Source organism: Terrapene carolina, unplaced genomic scaffold (genome assembly GCF_002925995.2).
Source record: "Terrapene carolina triunguis isolate 2854851 unplaced genomic scaffold, T_m_triunguis-2.0 Scaffold149, whole genome shotgun sequence".
Lineage (NCBI taxonomy): Eukaryota > Metazoa > Chordata > Testudines > Emydidae > Terrapene > Terrapene triunguis.
The window spans coordinates 642,353-660,606 of record NW_020664500.1 but is presented as its reverse complement, the minus strand read 5'-3'; the positions used below and the strand labels follow the sequence as shown (position 1 = coordinate 660,606).

The 18,254-nt window shown below is 43.0% G+C and overlaps 1 protein-coding gene across 1 annotated transcript in view; it reads right to left on the bottom strand.

Moving 5' to 3' along the window:
- Positions 1-6,900, bottom strand: part of LOC113405033 (ras-GEF domain-containing family member 1A-like) — a 36,250-nt gene extending 29,350 nt beyond the window's left edge. The window contains exons 1-2 of the mRNA XM_026653789.2: positions 6,764-6,900; positions 2,413-2,592 (exon numbers count right to left, since the gene is read on the bottom strand). Of these exons, the coding sequence (XP_026509574.1) occupies positions 2,413-2,592; positions 6,764-6,790 (207 nt within the window). The 5' untranslated portion in view covers positions 6,791-6,900. The remainder of the gene's footprint in view (positions 1-2,412; positions 2,593-6,763) is intronic.
- Between the last annotated feature and the right edge of the window lie 11,354 nt (positions 6,901-18,254).

Here is an 18,254-nt window from a genome sequence, read left to right as displayed (position 1 = left end):
GTAAGAACCACATCTGAAGAAGTGAGGTTCTTACCCACGAAAGCTTAGGCTCCCAATACTTCTGTTAGTCTTAAAGGTGCCACAGGACCCTCTGTTGCTTTTTACAGATTCAGACTAACACGGCTACCCCTCTGATACTTTACAATATTTATATTATAATTTATTTTATAATTATATGGTAAAAATGTGAAAGCAATTTTTCAGTAATAGAGTGCTGGAACACTGTATTTTTATGTCTGACTTTGTAAGCAACTAGTTTTTATGTGAGGTGTAACTTGAGGGTATGCAAGACAAATCAGAGTCCTGAAAGGGGCACAGTAGTCTGGAAAGGTTGAGAGCCACTGCTCTAAGCAAGGCCAAACTGGCAATCCAAAAACCGCTACCACCTCTCCTGGCATATACTACCAGTGAAATGGGACTAATGGGCTTTGTTCTTTCCTTTCAAGCATCACAGCCAAGATGACAGAGTAAGTGGGCTGTCACTCTGTTCCTTTGTGGCCACTCCTTTTTAAAGTAAAAATAGGTGTGGGTTGAAGTCTAAACCTGTAACCAGATCCAAATCCAGGCTTTTTGGGAGGCTTGGATTTGGGATGACTTGTATCCAGCCCACTCTTTACACGGTTCAAGCTGTTTTGTTTTATTATGTAACCCTTTATGCTAAGATCAATTTGCTGTCAGTGATCTGACCTCTCTACGGGAATGTACCCTCCTGCTGTGGCAGGGTTTTCCCATCTCTCTTCCAGGAACTTACTTGGCTGCTTGACAGGTTTTGCATCCCCTGTGACTTGTTTGCTTGTTTATTTGGATCATAAGGTCCTCATGCTGGGCACCTGGATTTATGTATTTGTAATGCACTTAGCATGCTTGGTGTATCTGTAACTCCTAAGATCCACAGATCATTGCTAGAACCCTGAAGGTAATATCAACAATAGGGAGCAAGATTCAAAATAGCTGTGTTATAAATAGACAGCCCCTTACACTAAGGGACTTGCATTAGCTGCTACTTAATGAGCTGCAGGAAGGAACTCAAGCAGCTACGAGCTGTGCCATAGTACTATGTAACAGGTGGAGAACGGATTCTTACAAGGCTTAACTGCAGCAGTGTAATGCTACTTGCCTGGTGTACAAAACCTCATGCTCTTTTCTAGCTCTACCTGCTTCATCACACTGAGTGTCTTGAAGGAAGGAACAAACCTGTGCCTGCTGTACATGGTGTAATAAAAACTCATAACAGAATGGAACAAATGGAGGCATTAACACCAAATGGTGGTTAACCCGCTGGGCTTTATGAAGAATTACGTACTCTGTGTGTCTGTCTGTCAAATGCAATGCAATTATCGCTATGCGTGGTAAATAGAAGCTTTAGGACTGCTTTTGAATTGGAAAGTTGCTACGTTCCTTTTTTGTAAAAACAAACCTAACGTTTCGGACAAGGCTACTGGTGTCGTGTTCAAGGGAACTACATGTGGGGATGAAAATCTTTTTGTAGTGAGGGATGGTGCGTTTTTAAATTGTGACCTCAAAATAATAAATAAAGCACAGATCCAGCTCAGGAAGGCTCCTGCTACAAGACATTCCTGGCATGGCCCATAGTAATGTGTGATTTTAGTATAGCTAAAGGGTTTGGGTTCCTCTACAACTGCTGTGCTTTTTCCCAGGGCTTAAACACAGCTTGTGCTATACAATCTTTATGCTTTTCTGCAACCTCCTTAACTAAAACCTTCCACTTAATGGGGCTGAGGGGGTCATTTTAAGTAATGTAATAATCTCTGAATAATATCCTAGGTTGGGATGCCTATTGCATACCCGGCAGTTACACGTGGTGTTTATTTCAGTGGATTGTGGCGAGAATGTCGAAACAGCTGCAAAACCATTCCTAGGTTCAGAAACTTGAATTCTAGCAGAACTGGCCAGTTCAGATGTGCTGAGAAAGAACATTTAATTAAAGTCTGTTTTTTGCTTTTCAGCGTACCTAACTAAAAGACACACAAAATAAGGGGAAAAAATTGAGCTGTGCTCAGCACACAGCTGATATCTTTCCCCCCGGCAGAATCCAGTTAGTAGCTAATCTTGGTTGCACTAGAGCAAAGGCAGCTTAGCGGGATCGAAATTTCTTCTGCTAATGCTGCTGTTAATTGGTTTTTAGTGTGCCTGACAGGGGTTCAGCAGGGCTTGATTTCACTAGCAAATATTGCTGTTCAAAAAGGTAGAGGGTCCCTCCCAGGTGGGCATCAGCTCCTGTGAAGGGAAGGCCCATTACTTGCAACAAAGCAATTAGATCATTAGGCCTGTTTGATCATCTTGGTTAAGATGAAGCAATTTTTAAGAAAATTAATTAATAATACCACCTGTGTTGGGATCGTGACTCTGTTTAGATGCCAGAGGAATACAAGTTCTGAAATTTCTACTTACATCTGGATAATAGTCCATGGTGGGCACCAGGCGCTCTATCAGGGCCTCCAGTGATCCAGAGACGAGATTCCCATCCTGGTAAACAGGATCTCCACACCTCTCGCCCATGTCTGGCTGCACCTGCCCACTACAACTGGAACCGAGCATGCTGGAAAATATTGGTGTCTGGGGCATAGTTTCCTGCAGGATTGAAGGAAGAAAGAAGGAGGGTTCAGGTTTCTTTGCAGATCTCTACTGTGAGTCTTCATGGCTTTTGCAAAGGCATAAATTAGACACAGATTACATATTGGAGTGAACACAGCATGGGCATTGGGGGAGGGAGATGTGAGCCCAAACTCCCACAGACCTGCAGATGGCATTTAGTTTTGAAATTACATGCAACCTATGTTCCTAATTTCTTCACTGTGTAGTTGCTGTCAGGATGTCCCCCCTCCCGCCTGCCCCCCCACTACAAATAAGACTATAGAGATATCAGCACAAAATACCATGTAAATTGAAGGAGCAATCTCGCACATAGATAACAAATCGTGACCTATTCTACAAACAACCACATTACATGGGCATAGTGTCCTTGTTTAATGTTCTGGGGGGAGGTCTTTTAGAGAAAATACTAAACCCTGCTGGATATGTGGCGATAAACCCTCCAGTAATAATCTCTCTTGCTAGGTCTAGCCCAGATAGTGACAGAAGTGCATTTTGTCTTGCACGTACTTGGACACATGGACTGCACTGCCAATGATTCGGGATGTACCACCTGAACAAGAATGTCCTGTTGTCTAGCATTTGACCGTATGAGTTGGGTGAGCTTGAACAAACACTCCAATATTTGTGCCTGATCTCTTAGGAGACTGTTTTATCTTGAAAACATAAAGCAAAGCAAATAAGCTCTTTTCTCTTGACCAGAAGCTACAGTATGTTGTAGTTACCATGTGCAAATAAGTCTTGACGTGCAAAAAAACCCAAACAAACCTGACTACAACTTAAATTTACATTGAAGACAAAACAAAGCATGTTACTGAAATATGCAAAGGTTCACATTCCCTATAGTTAAGGCTATGATTTTGTCACAGAGGACGCAGAAGTCAAGGAATCCGTGACTTCCAAAGACCTCTGTGACATCAGCCCCTGCGGCAGGGAGCTGTGAGGTACCCCCACCGTCTGAGGCAGCGGGCCCCCAAGCTCTGACCTGCCATGGGCAGCGGGGGTATCTTGCAGCTTCCAGCTACCACAGGCAAAAGGGTTACCCAGCAGCTCCTGGACACCGGAGGGGACGGAGGATCCTGGCAGCTCCCCGGCCACCACAGGGTGGGGTGAGGTAGGGGGACCCCCATAGTTCCCCAGCTGCTGCTATGTGGCGGGGAGACCCTGGCAGCTCCCTGGTGTGGTGGCTGCTGCAAGGGGACCCCCATAGCGCCCCAGCTGCCACAGCAGGCCAGGGGGATCCCCACAGCACCCCACTGTGGTGGCAGAGGGATTCACGCAGCTCCCCTCCATTGTGGGGGGGCAGGGGATCCTCTGGAGCCCTCGGCTGCCATGGGGGCAGCGGGGCAACTTCCGCAGCTCCCCACTGCGGCAGCAGAGGGATTCACACAGCTCCCCACTGCTGGGGAGGTGGGTAGAGGGACCCCACAGCTCCCCTCTGCAATGGGAGGGCAGGGGGACACTGGAGCTCTGGTGGTGGGGGTCCCAGACCTCCCAGCCATCCGCAGCTGCCCAGCCCCTTCCCATTTTATCATGGATATTTTTCGTAAAAGTCACGGACAGGTCATGGGCAATAAAGAAAAATTAATGGAAGCCCGTGACCTGTCCCTGACTTTTACGAAAAATATCCATGACAAAATATTAGCCTTACCTACAATGCCAAAGCAAATACCTGTGTGGAAGAATAATACTTTTCCTGTCAGGATCTTTCTCAATAGCTATTGTTTACTATATTGAGCCTTAAAGGGCCACTGTCAAGGTTGATAAGGCCTTAGGGGAGGTGGAGTTCTGTTCCTACTCTGCTATTAACTCATGTAACCTTGGGCTAGTCCTGTCACACCTTGCCTCAGTTTCCCCATTTGTGAATTGGAGAGACTGTCCCACCTTTGTGAAGAACTTTTATGGGTGAAAGGTGGTAGGAATATTGTTAAAACTGATCTGAAAATGACAGTTGTTCCATGTTCCAGATTTTCTCTTAGACACCAGTTGAATGTCTTCCCCCTCTGCCTCTCTTTACCCATGTTGCAAGGGCTGGTTCAAAAACTGAAAGCCATATTTATCTTAAGGATTTTTAATGAGCTCTTGCAACAACATGACATAACTGCTCAGGCAGGTCAAGTCAGCATTTAAGCCCTATACATGTTAGTTTCCTTTTAACAGGTCTTGTAAAATTGTCAATATTTACTAGCCCAGGCAGAAAATATTTATCCCTAGTTTTACTAAGATGGTGATTTTGGGTGGGGAGTGGAGAACGAAAAGAAGGGGTGAAATCCCAATGTTACTAGTACTTATCCATGAAAACAAGAGTTACTCATCATAAGCAAGCTGGTGAATAGAATTGTGCTTGGCTGCTTTAACCAGGACGCCTTTCTATCTGTGCCAACACACAATAAATATATTAACTGATCTGAAACTACCTGTGGCTGAAAACATGGCAGCTATTCAACTATGAACATCAGCACTACCCTACAGTTCAGGACACTTCCAGTGTTTGGTTGCTTGAAATTGCAAATAAGCGCCTGATTTAAAAACAAAATGCACAGGATCTCATGGCATACACTTCTCACTAACGTGTCAAAGTATTTCAGCAATTTAGTCACAAGGCATGTGCTCTGGAGCACGTGAGAGCTGGACAAATGACTATTTCCTTGGGAGTGTGTGACGAAGAAGCCAGCTTAGCTATGCATATTATGTAAGTTGTCAGTAATTTGTTTTTTCCTTTTAAGGCCCACAGCAATAGCTTTGATCGACTCACTCAGAGTGCACTAATGTACGGTATGTTCTATCGGGCTAATAATGGCATGGAGGTGCATGTCCAGCTTTGCAAAGGGACGCTAACTGCTAATGAAGCAATCAGCAATAAAGCAGCTGGAGGGAGGGGAAGCATTCTTATGAATCGTTTCTAGAACCTGTTCAAAATTGTGTGTGTGAAGATCTTTTTGGAAGGAGGACTAAGATTTTTTTCTTTATTGGAATGGAACTGCAGATAAATTTTAAGCTCTGCCTTCCTAGTAGGTAAAAGAGTAGTTTGTAGCTAGCAGCTCTCATGCTTGTTGAAACTTCCCAGAAACAATAAATGACTTTAAGCAAATGAATCAAGCTGCATTGTCACTTCTCTAACACTGCTCTTGCGACTGCACTCTGGAAAAACAAATCTCTCTGTGGGACGTGTTGCTGCACATTACTTAGTATTACATGCTAGTTAAACGTACTTTGTTTGAAGACATGGGCAAAGCATTTGTTTTTCCTCAGGCTTGAATGAACCAGAACTCTGTGAAAGTTCACCGTAAGCAAAATATCCCCACAAAATTCAATATAGAACCTAAATATTGTGTATAAGAACTACCTACTGGTACTAAAATAAGACCACTTGGCTGCACTGGAGGCAGGCAGGGTTCAAAAGAAGCCCATCAGCTTTAAAAGTTCACTGAATCTATTATTACATAAATTATTAAATGTATCAGTACTTCAGTGCTTCCAGGGTATCTCCCATGGATGCAGAAGGAAGTGCAACAAATACAACCTGAGTGCCTTTTTGGTTTGCCAAGAAAGTGGACATTTAAATCCTGAAGTGGCAGTATTCGTCTTTCATGCCAAGTACAAAACCCACCTGCAATCACCAGTCTCCCAACAAATAAAACAGCAGCACTCCTCCCTGGTAGGTTTGTCTGTGACTAATGCAGACACACAGCCAAAGGAATATAACTGTTGACATCCATCTATATCAATCCAAGCAAATGTTTTCACAAGCAGAACATGCTCAAAGGAGCTGTGCTCACTACAGCTGGGGTATACATTTCTTTTTCAACAGCAGACAGTAAACCAAACCATTCAATATTGCTGAACTTATAAAACTTAACCATTCCAGAGTGAGCAAATGAATCCCATTCAAATTAAAACAATATTTTTTGCTAACAGAACAAAGACAATTTAAAAGATTATGGGGCAGATTCTGATCTCAGTGATGTTGATGCACAGCAGGAATGATTCCCTTAAAATCAGAGGAGTAGCTGAAGTCATCTTCTAGTATTAATCTGATCAAAATTTAGCTTTGCCATTAACGTATGTGCATGTATAAACACACATACCATTACCATATATACATTAACAAAAATCAGTCTACCTATAACTGAAAATCTTGAACTCTTACCCTCATTTTTTTCTGTAATATGTACATAAGCTGTGGCGGTCTGTAAGATCCCGATGGCTTTCCCAGAGTATAAAAGTCTCAGCCAGCCATTGCAGCTCCAACCTGCCAGAAAAAAATCTCTCTGGCTTCAGCTTTCCTTCCCGCCAGCTTAGATCTAAACAGCCTCAGGTTCATCTGAGCAAAACCAGAAAGCTCACAGCTTTCCAGGCTGGCTCTGACGTCAGCCCCTGGCTCAGCTTTCTGTTGGCTGAGAGAGAGCTTGTCCAATTCAAAAGAAGCTGAGTTTACTAGGGCTGGCTTTTGTGTGTTCACTGTACAAGCGTTGAAAGAAAAGCCCACCCTCCGCTTTCCTTTATAGAAGCTTTAACACATCCAACAGGTTAGACCACTTAGTACCTTTTCCCTCCCACCTCTTTTCTCCTTCAGAAACTTAAGAGGCCTGGAAGAACAACAATACTTCAGCCTCTTTTATACGGACTGAAAACAACCACCATATGCTCTGTGTGGTGATGCTCTCTAGTTTGGGGCTGCCACGGGGAAGACCAGATAACTGAGCAAAGCACAAGTGTGGCAGATGGAGTTAGTGCATTTCTGACTTGTGGCATTGTGCTAGCCAAACAAAACTGCTGATTCATTTCTTTGCTCTCGATATAAAAAGATGTGGCTTCTTTGGGGCAGGAAGCGGTGCCCACAATCAACATCTGGATGATATTCAAAAGCAAGCCCTAGCAACGGGCAGACCCATGGCATGGGATATTCAGCAGCACCCAGCCTTGGCCTAATTCTCTTCCCAGTGCCGTCAATGGGGGTTTTACCATCAACTTCAAAGGAAGCAGAGTCGGGCCAGTCCTGACAGCTGTTTAAAAAATCCATCCCTTGAGATTTCAAGGTTCAGATGATCATTTCCCTCCCCCTGCCAACTATTTCAATGCAGATCTGAAATTTGTCACCTCTGATGGGATGGTGTTTTGGGAAAATGCACATAGGGGGTGGGCAGGGAGGCAGTGGCCAATCTTCTGTATAACCACTGCAATCTCTCTCTCTGAAAAACACTCACTTATGGTCTCTTTCCAATACTAATTGGAATATTGGCACTGCTGTCCTAAACTTCAAAACTGTAAATGGCAGCTTGAGTCTGCCTGTGCCAGCTCCAGCCCCACGTTTAGGGAAACCTAGAATCATAAAAAATGTAGGGCTGAAGTGGACCTCGAGAAATCATCTAGGCCAGCCTGCTGTGCCGAGGCAGCACCGAGTAAACCTAGACCATCCCTGACAGATGTTTCTCCAACCTGTTTTTAAAAACCTCCAATGACTGGGATTGCACAACCTTCCTTGGAAGCCTAGTCCACAGCTTACCTATCCTTATAGTTAGAAAGTTTTTCTTAATAGCTAACCAAATCTCCCTTGCTGCAGATTAAGCCCAGTACCTCTTGTCCTAGGTTCAGTGGACATGGAGAACATTTGATCGCTGTCCTCTTTATAACATGCTGGGAGACTGTTAAACTGGTTAAAAGGCAGGGAAAAAAGGGTAGAAATAAATGGTCAGTTTTCAGAATGGAGAGTGGTAAATAGCGGTGTCCCCCAGGGATCTGTACTCAGACCAGTGCTGTTCCACATATTCATAAATGATCTGGATAAAGGGGTAAACAGTGAGGTGGCAAAATTTGCAGAAGATATAAAATTACTCAAGCTAGTTAAGTCCAAAACAGACTGAGAGTTACAAAGGGATCTCACAAAACTGGGCGAGATCAAATGGCAGATCAAATTCAATGTTGATAAATGCAACGTAATGCACACTGGAAAGCATAATCCCAATTATACATACAAAATGATGGGATCTAAATTAGCTGTTACCACTCAAGAAAGAGATCTTGGAGTCATTGTGGATAGTTCTCTAAAAAAATCCTCTCTATGTGCAGTGTTATTCAAAAAAGCTAATAGAATGTTAGGAACCATTAGGAAAGCAACAGATAATGCAGAAAATATCATAATGCCACTATATAAATCCACAGTATGCCCACACCTTGAATACGATGTGCAGTTCTGGTTTTCCCATCTCAAAAAAGGTATATTAGAAATGGAAAAGGTACAGAGAAGGCCAAAAAAAAAAAATTAAGGATATGAAACAGAGTATGCATCTGTATGAGGAGAGATTAAAATGATTTGGGACTGTTCATCTTGGAAAAGAGACAGCTAAATGGGGATATGATAGAGGTATATAAAATCATGAATGGTGAGGAGAAAGTGTATAAGGAAGTGTTGTTTACCCCTTCACATAACACAAGGACACAATTAAATAGGCAGCAAGTTTAAAACAAACAAAATAAAATACTTCTTCACACAACACACAGTCAAGCTATGGAACTCGTTGCCAGGGGCTGTGGTGAAAGCCAAAACTATAACAGGGTTCAAAAAAGAACTAGATAAGTTCATGGAGGATAGGTCCATCAATGGCTAAGATGGTCAGGGATGCAATCCCATGCTCTGAGTGTCCCTAAGCCTCTGACTTGCAGAAGCTGGGGCTGTACAATAGGGGAAGTATCAGTTGATGATTGCCTTGTTCTTTTCATTCCCTTTGACACATGTGGCATTGGCCATTATTGGAGCACAGGATACTGGACTCTATAGACCATTGATTTGATCCAGTATAGCCATTCTTATGTTCTGTTATCAGGTTAAGGCCTGTGTTAAAAGTACGGTGATCAATTGGTATAAAGTGATGCAATTAGAAAGTACAGCTCCAACCTACTTGTGAGGATTCAGCATTGTCTTCTGGTAATGTGGGGAAAGAAAGTAATAGTGCATCAGAATTAAGAGGAGACCCTCCCTCCTAAGTTGTTTGAGTGTGTCATAGTGACCAAAATAATTGTCCCCCCTCCGCCGCCCCAGTTAAAAGAAAGAGGGATAGCTGAGTTGGACTGCAAACAGGGATACAGAAAAGTATTTGGCTTTGCTGGCTGGTCTGCAACATCCTCTCTATTTGTCAGGTTTTATGCTTCCCATTCCAAATATTTTTGCTGTGTGACTGTTTTGGACATGCACTTTTATCCTCCTGTTGAGCATCGGGCATAAATTGCTGCCAAGAGCAGGATATAAGAAGTACATGGACCAACAAAGAGCAGTCGAATGTTTTCCAAGGGAAATAATTTCTAAGTATGAACCCTCATTGAAGAATCAGTTCAATAGTTAGAGCTACACCCAGTAGTACTAACAAAATCAAAAAGTGAATGCACAAGACGTTTTTTTTTTCAAACCACGCTTTTATCCTATGTTAATCCATTCTCCCTTCCTGTGCAAAAGGATGTTGAGACCAAGTACAGTGCTTGCCAGTTAGAGTTAGCAAAATGCACCAAGTTAATTAAGCTCCAACAAAAGATTCAGCTTCAATTAATGTTAAAAGCGACTCAGGCTTGCTAATAACACGAGAGATGTGATCAGATCCGGGCTGGAAGGTGGGTAGGTCTCTCATCAATAAGGGGCATTGTGCCTCATTGAGGGCAGTGCACAGCTATACAGCCCCAAAGGTATGTGTCCCAGGCATTGCGCCTTTTGGAGCTTTCCATTGTGCAGGGGGAGGACAGTCACTGCCCCAGTACTACATGAGCACTGAGAGGAAGGGGAAGATCTCCCCTCATTTGGGGTGCCTAATGATACTAGCTTCACCTTTGCTCTCTGAGTGCAAGGACTCTGTGCTTGGCCCCTGCATGGGTATGCTAGGGGAGGCAGCTGCTCTGGCCTCCTCTCCCCCCGGCACCCCACCAACATGCATACCCTTGCAGGAGCCAGGTGACATCTGGCCCTAGATGCATAAAACATTCAAGGCAAAATGAGAGCTGGCTTCCAACAAGGGACAGTAGCTGAGGCATGGTGGTCTGTACTGTATTGGGTCTTACTCTGTGCTCATCCCCATAGTATCTGAGCACCTTCTCACAAGCTAAATATGAGTCAATAGTATAACACTCCTGCAAAAACACCAAACATTGTTCTGGAATGTATTAGCAGGAGTGTTGTAAGCAAGACACTAGAAGTAATTCTTCCATGCTACTCTGCGCTGATAAGGCCTCAACTGGAGTATTGTGTCCAGTTCTGGGCACCGCATTTCATGAAAGATGTGGACAAATTTGGAGAAAGTCCAGAGGAGAGCAACAAAAACGATTAAAGGCCTAGAAAACATGACTTATGAGGAAAGATTGAAAAAACTGGCTTTGAAATCCTTTCCAGTCTTACACTTGGATGATTCTATGCATTAAGCAAGGTAACTAACATCTGTCACATGTTGGTGCTCTTGTCCTCTCCCCAGGGGGGACATGTGTGGAGTGGAATGTTTGACTTGGAATCTTGTTTTAATATACATGTGTGCAAACACATTGCTATGTATGTGTTTAGAGAAGCCAAGGTAGAAGAAATGCACCTTGCATTTAAAGTAGAAGGTGGTGAGGTTTGTGATGGTTCTTAGAACCTCATTTCACAGTCTTGGGGTGGCAAGCGAGGAATCTATGTTTCCAGGCAACAATTGTATTGGGAGATAGGAGACCTGGGTTCTATTAGCAGCCCAGCCACTGACCTACTTTGTCCTCTTGGGTAAGTTGCTTCATCCCTCTTTGTAAAATGTGGGTGAGGACACTTACCAGCCTGTATACAGCATTTGTGACCTGCAGATGTAAAAGGCTAGCTAATGCCTAAGTATAATTGTTATTACAGCCATCTTGTTCCTGAACAACCTATAAACTTCTTTAAATATGTGTTTCCTAGTAATTGCATCTTGATACTGGTGGCCAGACATGAGAGCAAGGTTGACCAAGAAAGTGGCAGCTAGATTTGTTCTGTGCATGTCCTGCATGTTACCAAAAAGGGGACTTGAAACAGACCCTTCATTTTCTACCAAGCAAGTAAAAGAGGAGCCTCCTGCCTCTGGGTGAGTCAGTAGGAGTGACTCTCTCAGTCAGAAGATACTTTCAGACTATTTTATGCTGGCTAATTTCAAAGTGTACAAGGAACACAAGTGTTAAGAGGAAGGCTGACCTTGTCACGGAGGCACTGCATTGGGACTCATGGGACCTGGGTTCATTTCCTGACACTGCCACATACTTCCTGTGAAAGACGCTTAATTTCTCCGTGCCTCAGTTTCCCACTTGTGAAATGATAATGGTGATAATGCTTTCTTTCTTCCATTTTTTGTCTGCCTTATCTGTTTAGATTGTAAACTCTTCAGGACAGGGGCTGTCTCTGACTGTGTATATGTACAGCACCTAACACAATAGGGTCTCAATCTCAGCTGTGTCAACTGACATGGAAATAAGAAATAATAACCTCCAAAAGAAAACTTTTGGTAAAAGATAGAGCTAGAAGTTGATTCCAAAGCAAAGTTTTTCTTCTTGTATCAGTGTGAATATTTCCCTTTCTGTCCTCTTTTAGAAGGGAAAAATAACCCATCCCTAATATAATTAGAAGTCAACGAAGGAAAAGCTTGTGTTTTTTAATAGTCTCATAAAAGATTAAGAGCTGAATTACAGTATGTTGAAAACAATTTACTTAAATGCACTTGAGCAAAAGTACGTAAATTGTTCCTACTTCAGAAAAGCAAGTAATTGCCAAGAGATCCATTAACAATGATCTTAGGCTACAACCTTAATTACAAGGCAAGTCTCTGAAATATGACATTTAGAGCCTTTCTTGGTTAAACTGTTCAAGTCATTTGTTGGTCACATTCCACACACACACTTGTTCAGTAAATAAGTCTGAGTTCATACAACAGCACACATACACATGCCGTAGGGTTACATCATTTGCCTTGATGGAAGAGAAAGGGGCCAAAGGGGGAGAGAGGGCAGGTGGAAAGTGAGCTTGATTGTGCCCAGTTTTCCTTTTTCTGCAAATTGACTTGTAATGGGCCAACCACAAAAAGCTCAGCTCAGCTAAGAAATCACAATCGGGCCCATGGTCTACTCAAACCCTTCAATGCTTACCCAAACTGACCCTTTTGTTGTTTTTCTGTTGTTCTTTAGTAAGCAGTAAAATGTATGCAGCACTCTCCTCTTGTCCCCATTCTTTCCAAGCCAGGAAAATAGTTCAGTGATTAGTCTTGTTTCTATGCTCTGCTTTGGTGTTCATCCAGACTTATTGCTGGACAGGTCAGAGTGGAATGTGACCCGGGGCAATGTATGGAACTGTTAGCTGTCTTGCATGCCCTTGCAATGCTAGAGCTTGTCCACCTAGCAAAGTTTATTTTTGAAAGACCCATTTTGGTACACACACATATCTCTGACAACCATTGTTGTACCTGTCGGTTCTAGCATTCCAGGAGCACCTTATGCCTTTGGTCTAATACTGCTGCTTGGAGCATGGGCTTTTGTTTAAACTTGAAAATATGGCATTGCATTGTGGGATGTTAGGGCCTGCACTGCTTAAGGCTTTCCATCCACATGGTGGAAAATGGTTGTAGACTACACTGGTTGAGCTGAAACAGTACACAGGGTCTTGTCCCGAGAAATGCAATCAACCGCTACAATCAACACTTGCAACATGCCTGGGATGGCTGTTATGTGCGGGTGCAAGTTCTTCTATGCTAAGCATATGTGGCAACCAGTGGTTTGTTACGGGGACATTTTGCCTAAAGCAATGATTCCCAAACATTTCACTAAGGTAACCCACCAATTGCATTTTGTCTCTTTTTGTGACCCACCCAGGGGTCCATGTTGGGGCACCCAAAATCATAGGCCAGCATCCTTCTCCTCTCCTGCTGCCCCCCTCCTCCTTTGCCCTGCCAAGGGGACACCAACCAGCCACAGCAGCATTTTCCACCCCAATGGTGCTTCCCTAATCCTGGACCAGTGTGGAAGGAGGCCCTGCAGGGGCAAGGCAGGCAGGATAGGAGGGGTTGGAGAATAAGTCTACCCAGCAGTTCATATTCTGTGGAGCTGTGCATTGCACCCTGGTGCATGAATCCCTCTCTGGACGTTGCAACCTCACTCATGGGGTCATGGTGCCACTAAGGTTTCTCCCAGCCACTCTCCAACCCCCCTTCTCTCCTGGGGCTCCCCTCTACACGGGGCCTGCAACCCACCTTGAACCTTCCTATGACCCACTGTTTGGGAAACACAATGTAAACAGGACTCTGAAGTTAAGAGGCTTATACAAATCTTTGGGGGCATCATCAGGCTTTTTGTTTCATGAGATTCTAGCAATCCCTGGTGCAAACCAATCTGAAAATACAAAACAAGTTTTGCTGTGGTTCTTGGCTATTTCTATTTCTCCATCTCAGACTACTGGAAACATGGCCATGTGATCATTAAGGCACAGATTTGTTACCTTTTTGGAGGGTGAACATAATTTCTGCTGGTGGAAGTTCAGTCCTGGAGCCTGAAGTTCTCTAGTCACAGATCAGCTAAATGATAGGCAGCCTCAGAGCTATCTGCCCCTGATTAGCCACCACTGTGCCTCACCCCTGAATTGGAAGGAAAGGATTTTCTCTAGGGGTCAGAGGTGAATACTCTTTCAGTGTTTTGCCTCACTCCAAGACAGGTGCCTGCTAATGCTAATTGGTGGATGTTTGTGATCTGGACATGTGCTTTTTAGGAACTGAACGGAGATAAAACCACAGTTCATTTTTCCCCTGAACCTTTTTAAAGGATCTGGATTCAGTTCCATTTGAGTTTGGGCAAAGGGTTGGGTCAGTTCATTCTTCATCTAAACCAGTTCCCTTGCCTCACTATTAACTCTCATTCTATCAGAGAAAGAAACGAACCACCAATTCTGATTAGGTGACTAAACTTTGCAAATGGCAGTAGCCTCAGGAGCAGCTCTCGCCATTTTGCCATCCAGCCTGGAAAATGTTTCTGGCCCACAACCCTTCTCCCCATGAGCGGCCGAGCAGGAGGGAAGTCAGCTAATTGGGAGAAGAGAGAGAGAGAGAAGCCAAGGGGGCATTGCAGTTCGGCCCAGACACTGCTCTACTCATCTGCCCCCAGAACCGGCCCTAAGTAGCCTTAAGAAATAGAAAAAAATTGCACAGGCTCAGCAAAGAACAAAGAAAGGATGAAGTTCCTCTTTTTAAAAAATTATGTGGTAGAGAAAAACTAACACAAATGAAGTTTCCAGGACAGGTGCATTCAGAAGGGTTAATTAAGTGCAGGCAAGATCAGGTATCTCGTGTGAAAGAAGGTAGATGAAAGGGAAAATTATCCATGACCATTTTATGGCTTGTCTTTGTTTTACTGAAAGGAGCTGCTAAGGCACATCATCTACAATAGCACCAATGTGGATTCTTGGTGTAAAGCTAAGCTGCTGCTCCTACTAAAGACATAACTTTTGTTCCATCATTACTCATATGGTATCTATTTTGGAGATAAGTGAGCCTCTCTAAAGGTCTGGTTCAATAATACCCAGAAGATCATGTGTGAACCCTATCAGAATCATCCAACATTTCTGAGCCTGTAAAACTGAGCTGAGAATTTCAAAAGCACACTCTTTCTCCCAAGAAACGGGAGAAATAACACAGAAAGCTGCCCTGGTGCTTTCTGGGGACTTCTGTTTCTGGTTTTGACTGGAACATGGAAGCACAAGGATATGTTAACTTTAACTAAGATTTTTCAAAACTGACACTGAAAAGATTGGGCCCCAAATTGAAAATTGGTTCTAGTTTGGGCTGCAGTGTCATGGGGTCTGACTTTTTCCCCAACCGGTTTGCCCTTCACTACCACATTCATGCATCCTCCCCAAAATGAGCCACCCTGCAGAATGTGCAAATTAATTATACCAAGAAGTGAGCACATAAATGCTTCAGCACTTTAGTGGGGGGAGGGGGGCAGCAGAGAGAGAAGTCAATCATCTTGATAATGGTGTTTTTGTAAATGCACATGGGTTGCTATTTTTTAACCTACTCAACAACAAAAAAGTTTATTTTTAGTTTTACAAGCTGCAGGTAATCACAATTAGCAGATGGAGATTACAAATCTTGCTAGTCAAACTCTGCGTAGTAGAAAATATGATACATTCCTACAGGTCTTTGAGATTATACATTATGTTCAACTAAGTGGTCAATTCTTTATTTTCTTTTGGTCAATTGCATTTGATTTAGCAATTTCCTTTGTGAGAGAGATTATGAGAGATGCCACTGATACACATGGAGACTGTAGTGCCCTACTTATCCATAGAACAAGTGTAATGCAAGCAGTAGTGATGCGAGTTTCCACTTTTTATCCCACCAATCTGCCTCAATCTTGACTTCAAGTGACTACCTGTAGGGATGAAGAAATAACCCACTCCCAATGCACTTTTACTATTTGGACTTTACTCACACCACCAATGAGGCCAATGCCAGTTGTGATGGTAGTTTTTGAATGACCTTGCTTACAGGCCAATTAACAGCTATTGGATGGTGCCATTGACCAGTCACCAGGATGTATGAGACTCTAAGGGTAAGCAGTGGAGCTGGTTGAAAATTTTGACTTTTTTTCATCAGGAAACCCAAAGTTTTGGGGAAACCAAGTTTTTGGTTTTGGCAGAAGAAAACTAGAATTTTCCAGAGAAAGCAGAAATTTTTCATGAACATTTTCGTTTAGTCAAATCTCAATTTTCTATCAAAACAGTTTTGACAGAAAACCAGCCTTAATGAGTGGGTAGTTCACCGTCCATGTCCACTCAATACGTGGTTCACTGGTTAGACTGTCAAAAGAAGTGCTCATTAGTGTGGTTATGGCAATGTTCATGATGTGGGCACCTTTCCATAGGCAAGGCCAGTCTTACCCAATTTTTCTCACACAAACATAGACACACACAGAAAAATATATGGCACTTAATACAAATGAATATAGACATCTAGTAGAACAGCCCCACTCTTTCAATGATCTGTTTTCACATGGAATCCCCATATATAGTCAGAATTAACAGTGGACAATGTGCATAGGTTCTACTGTTTTATGGCCTTCAGCAACAGGGAAATAAACAATACAAAAAACAAAGGGAAAGAGTAAGGCCAATACTTTTCACTTCAAATGCATGGAATAGGAGTTATTCCTTATTAGCTTACATTTTTTTATTGTAGGCAGCTAAAAAAACAAAATGGGTGAATACTTCAGTGTTCATGAAAGGAAGAACTAAAAGCATGCTCTGGAGCATTAGCTGTGCTTGTTTTGTTGTACAGTCTAGCTTTTCTTGAGCAGTAACTGCCGGTTAGCCCAAATTTTCTGGGTATGTGTTTTTCTAAATCAGGACAAATCTCTACTGGAGGTTGATGTAACTGACAAATTCATTCCACTTATAATTTTAGGAGAGATCATCCGAGTCTCAGCTAGTGGACTAACCCACAACTTGGGTAGGATGAGCTGATTAGAAATAGGCCAGATTTAAATTGATCAACGAGGATTATTTGAGAGTGGGGACAAAGATTTATTTTTGCATTTTCCACTACTTGAGGATGATACCGTTACCCTAACACCACATTTTCAGCTGTTTCTGCTGTACGTAGCAAATGACTGTACTCACCCCTGTGTCATCTTGGTTTTGTTGGTCAAACCAGTATCTAATTAGTCCTTCAGGGTCTCACTCGGAAGCCTTGTGTCACCCATCCAAGGAACTAACCTTTCAAAAAGGTAACATGAATTTACATTGATCACCATGCCTCCAGTAAGCCTGACCCCTGCCAGTTTGGTATTACAACAACACAGTTGAATTGAGATACATACTGTATGCCACCTCTGCATTTGATTTGGGAGACCATATCCTGTTCTTAAAGGGGGGAATGTCACTTCATCTCGTCTCTGTGACTACCAACCACAAGTACTGTCTAAGCTCCTGTCCTGAGCCTGCAATGAGTGCAGAGGTCCATCTGCATGGAGCCCCACTGATTACAAAGGGACTGTATGCAGAAGACCACCCACAGAGAGCTCATTGTAGAATCAGGCCCTTCTTGAAGGCCAGCCATATATCTACACATCTGCTAGATGGAATATTGTTAAAGGTAAAACCATACTGAATCTTTTCTAGTGAGATAGCTCCAGTTGGGTGAAGCCAATTTACAGTGTTTTCTGTAGGGAAATTGAAGCAGCTTTGATATAATTCAATAAGTGAATTGACATAGTTGAGCTACATTGGGCCAGTCCCTGCATAGCTGTGTCTGTTTCAGGAAATAAACAGAATTGCACTACAAACAAGCAAAGTTCAGTATTGCCCTGCAGCTATTTTTGTATTTTCTTGCCTTGTGCTCTTTGCGGATTAAGTCACAATTTAAATAACTGATGAAAACCAACTTGCGTTTGGAACTTTCTTGCCCTTGCCGCTGCCACATTTGAAAATCTGAGGATTGCACCCGTCTCTGATTGCTAGTATTGTCTTCTGGGACACTTAGCTGTAGCAGTGCCTCTTGATTATTATTCAGTGAGGTGGAATGCTCTAAGTGTCCATAGGATACAGCTCTTACTGAACTAGTTCTTACTTCACTCTGTCTTTGCAAGTCAAGGTGACTTGTTCTGATATTATATTAAAGATGTAGACC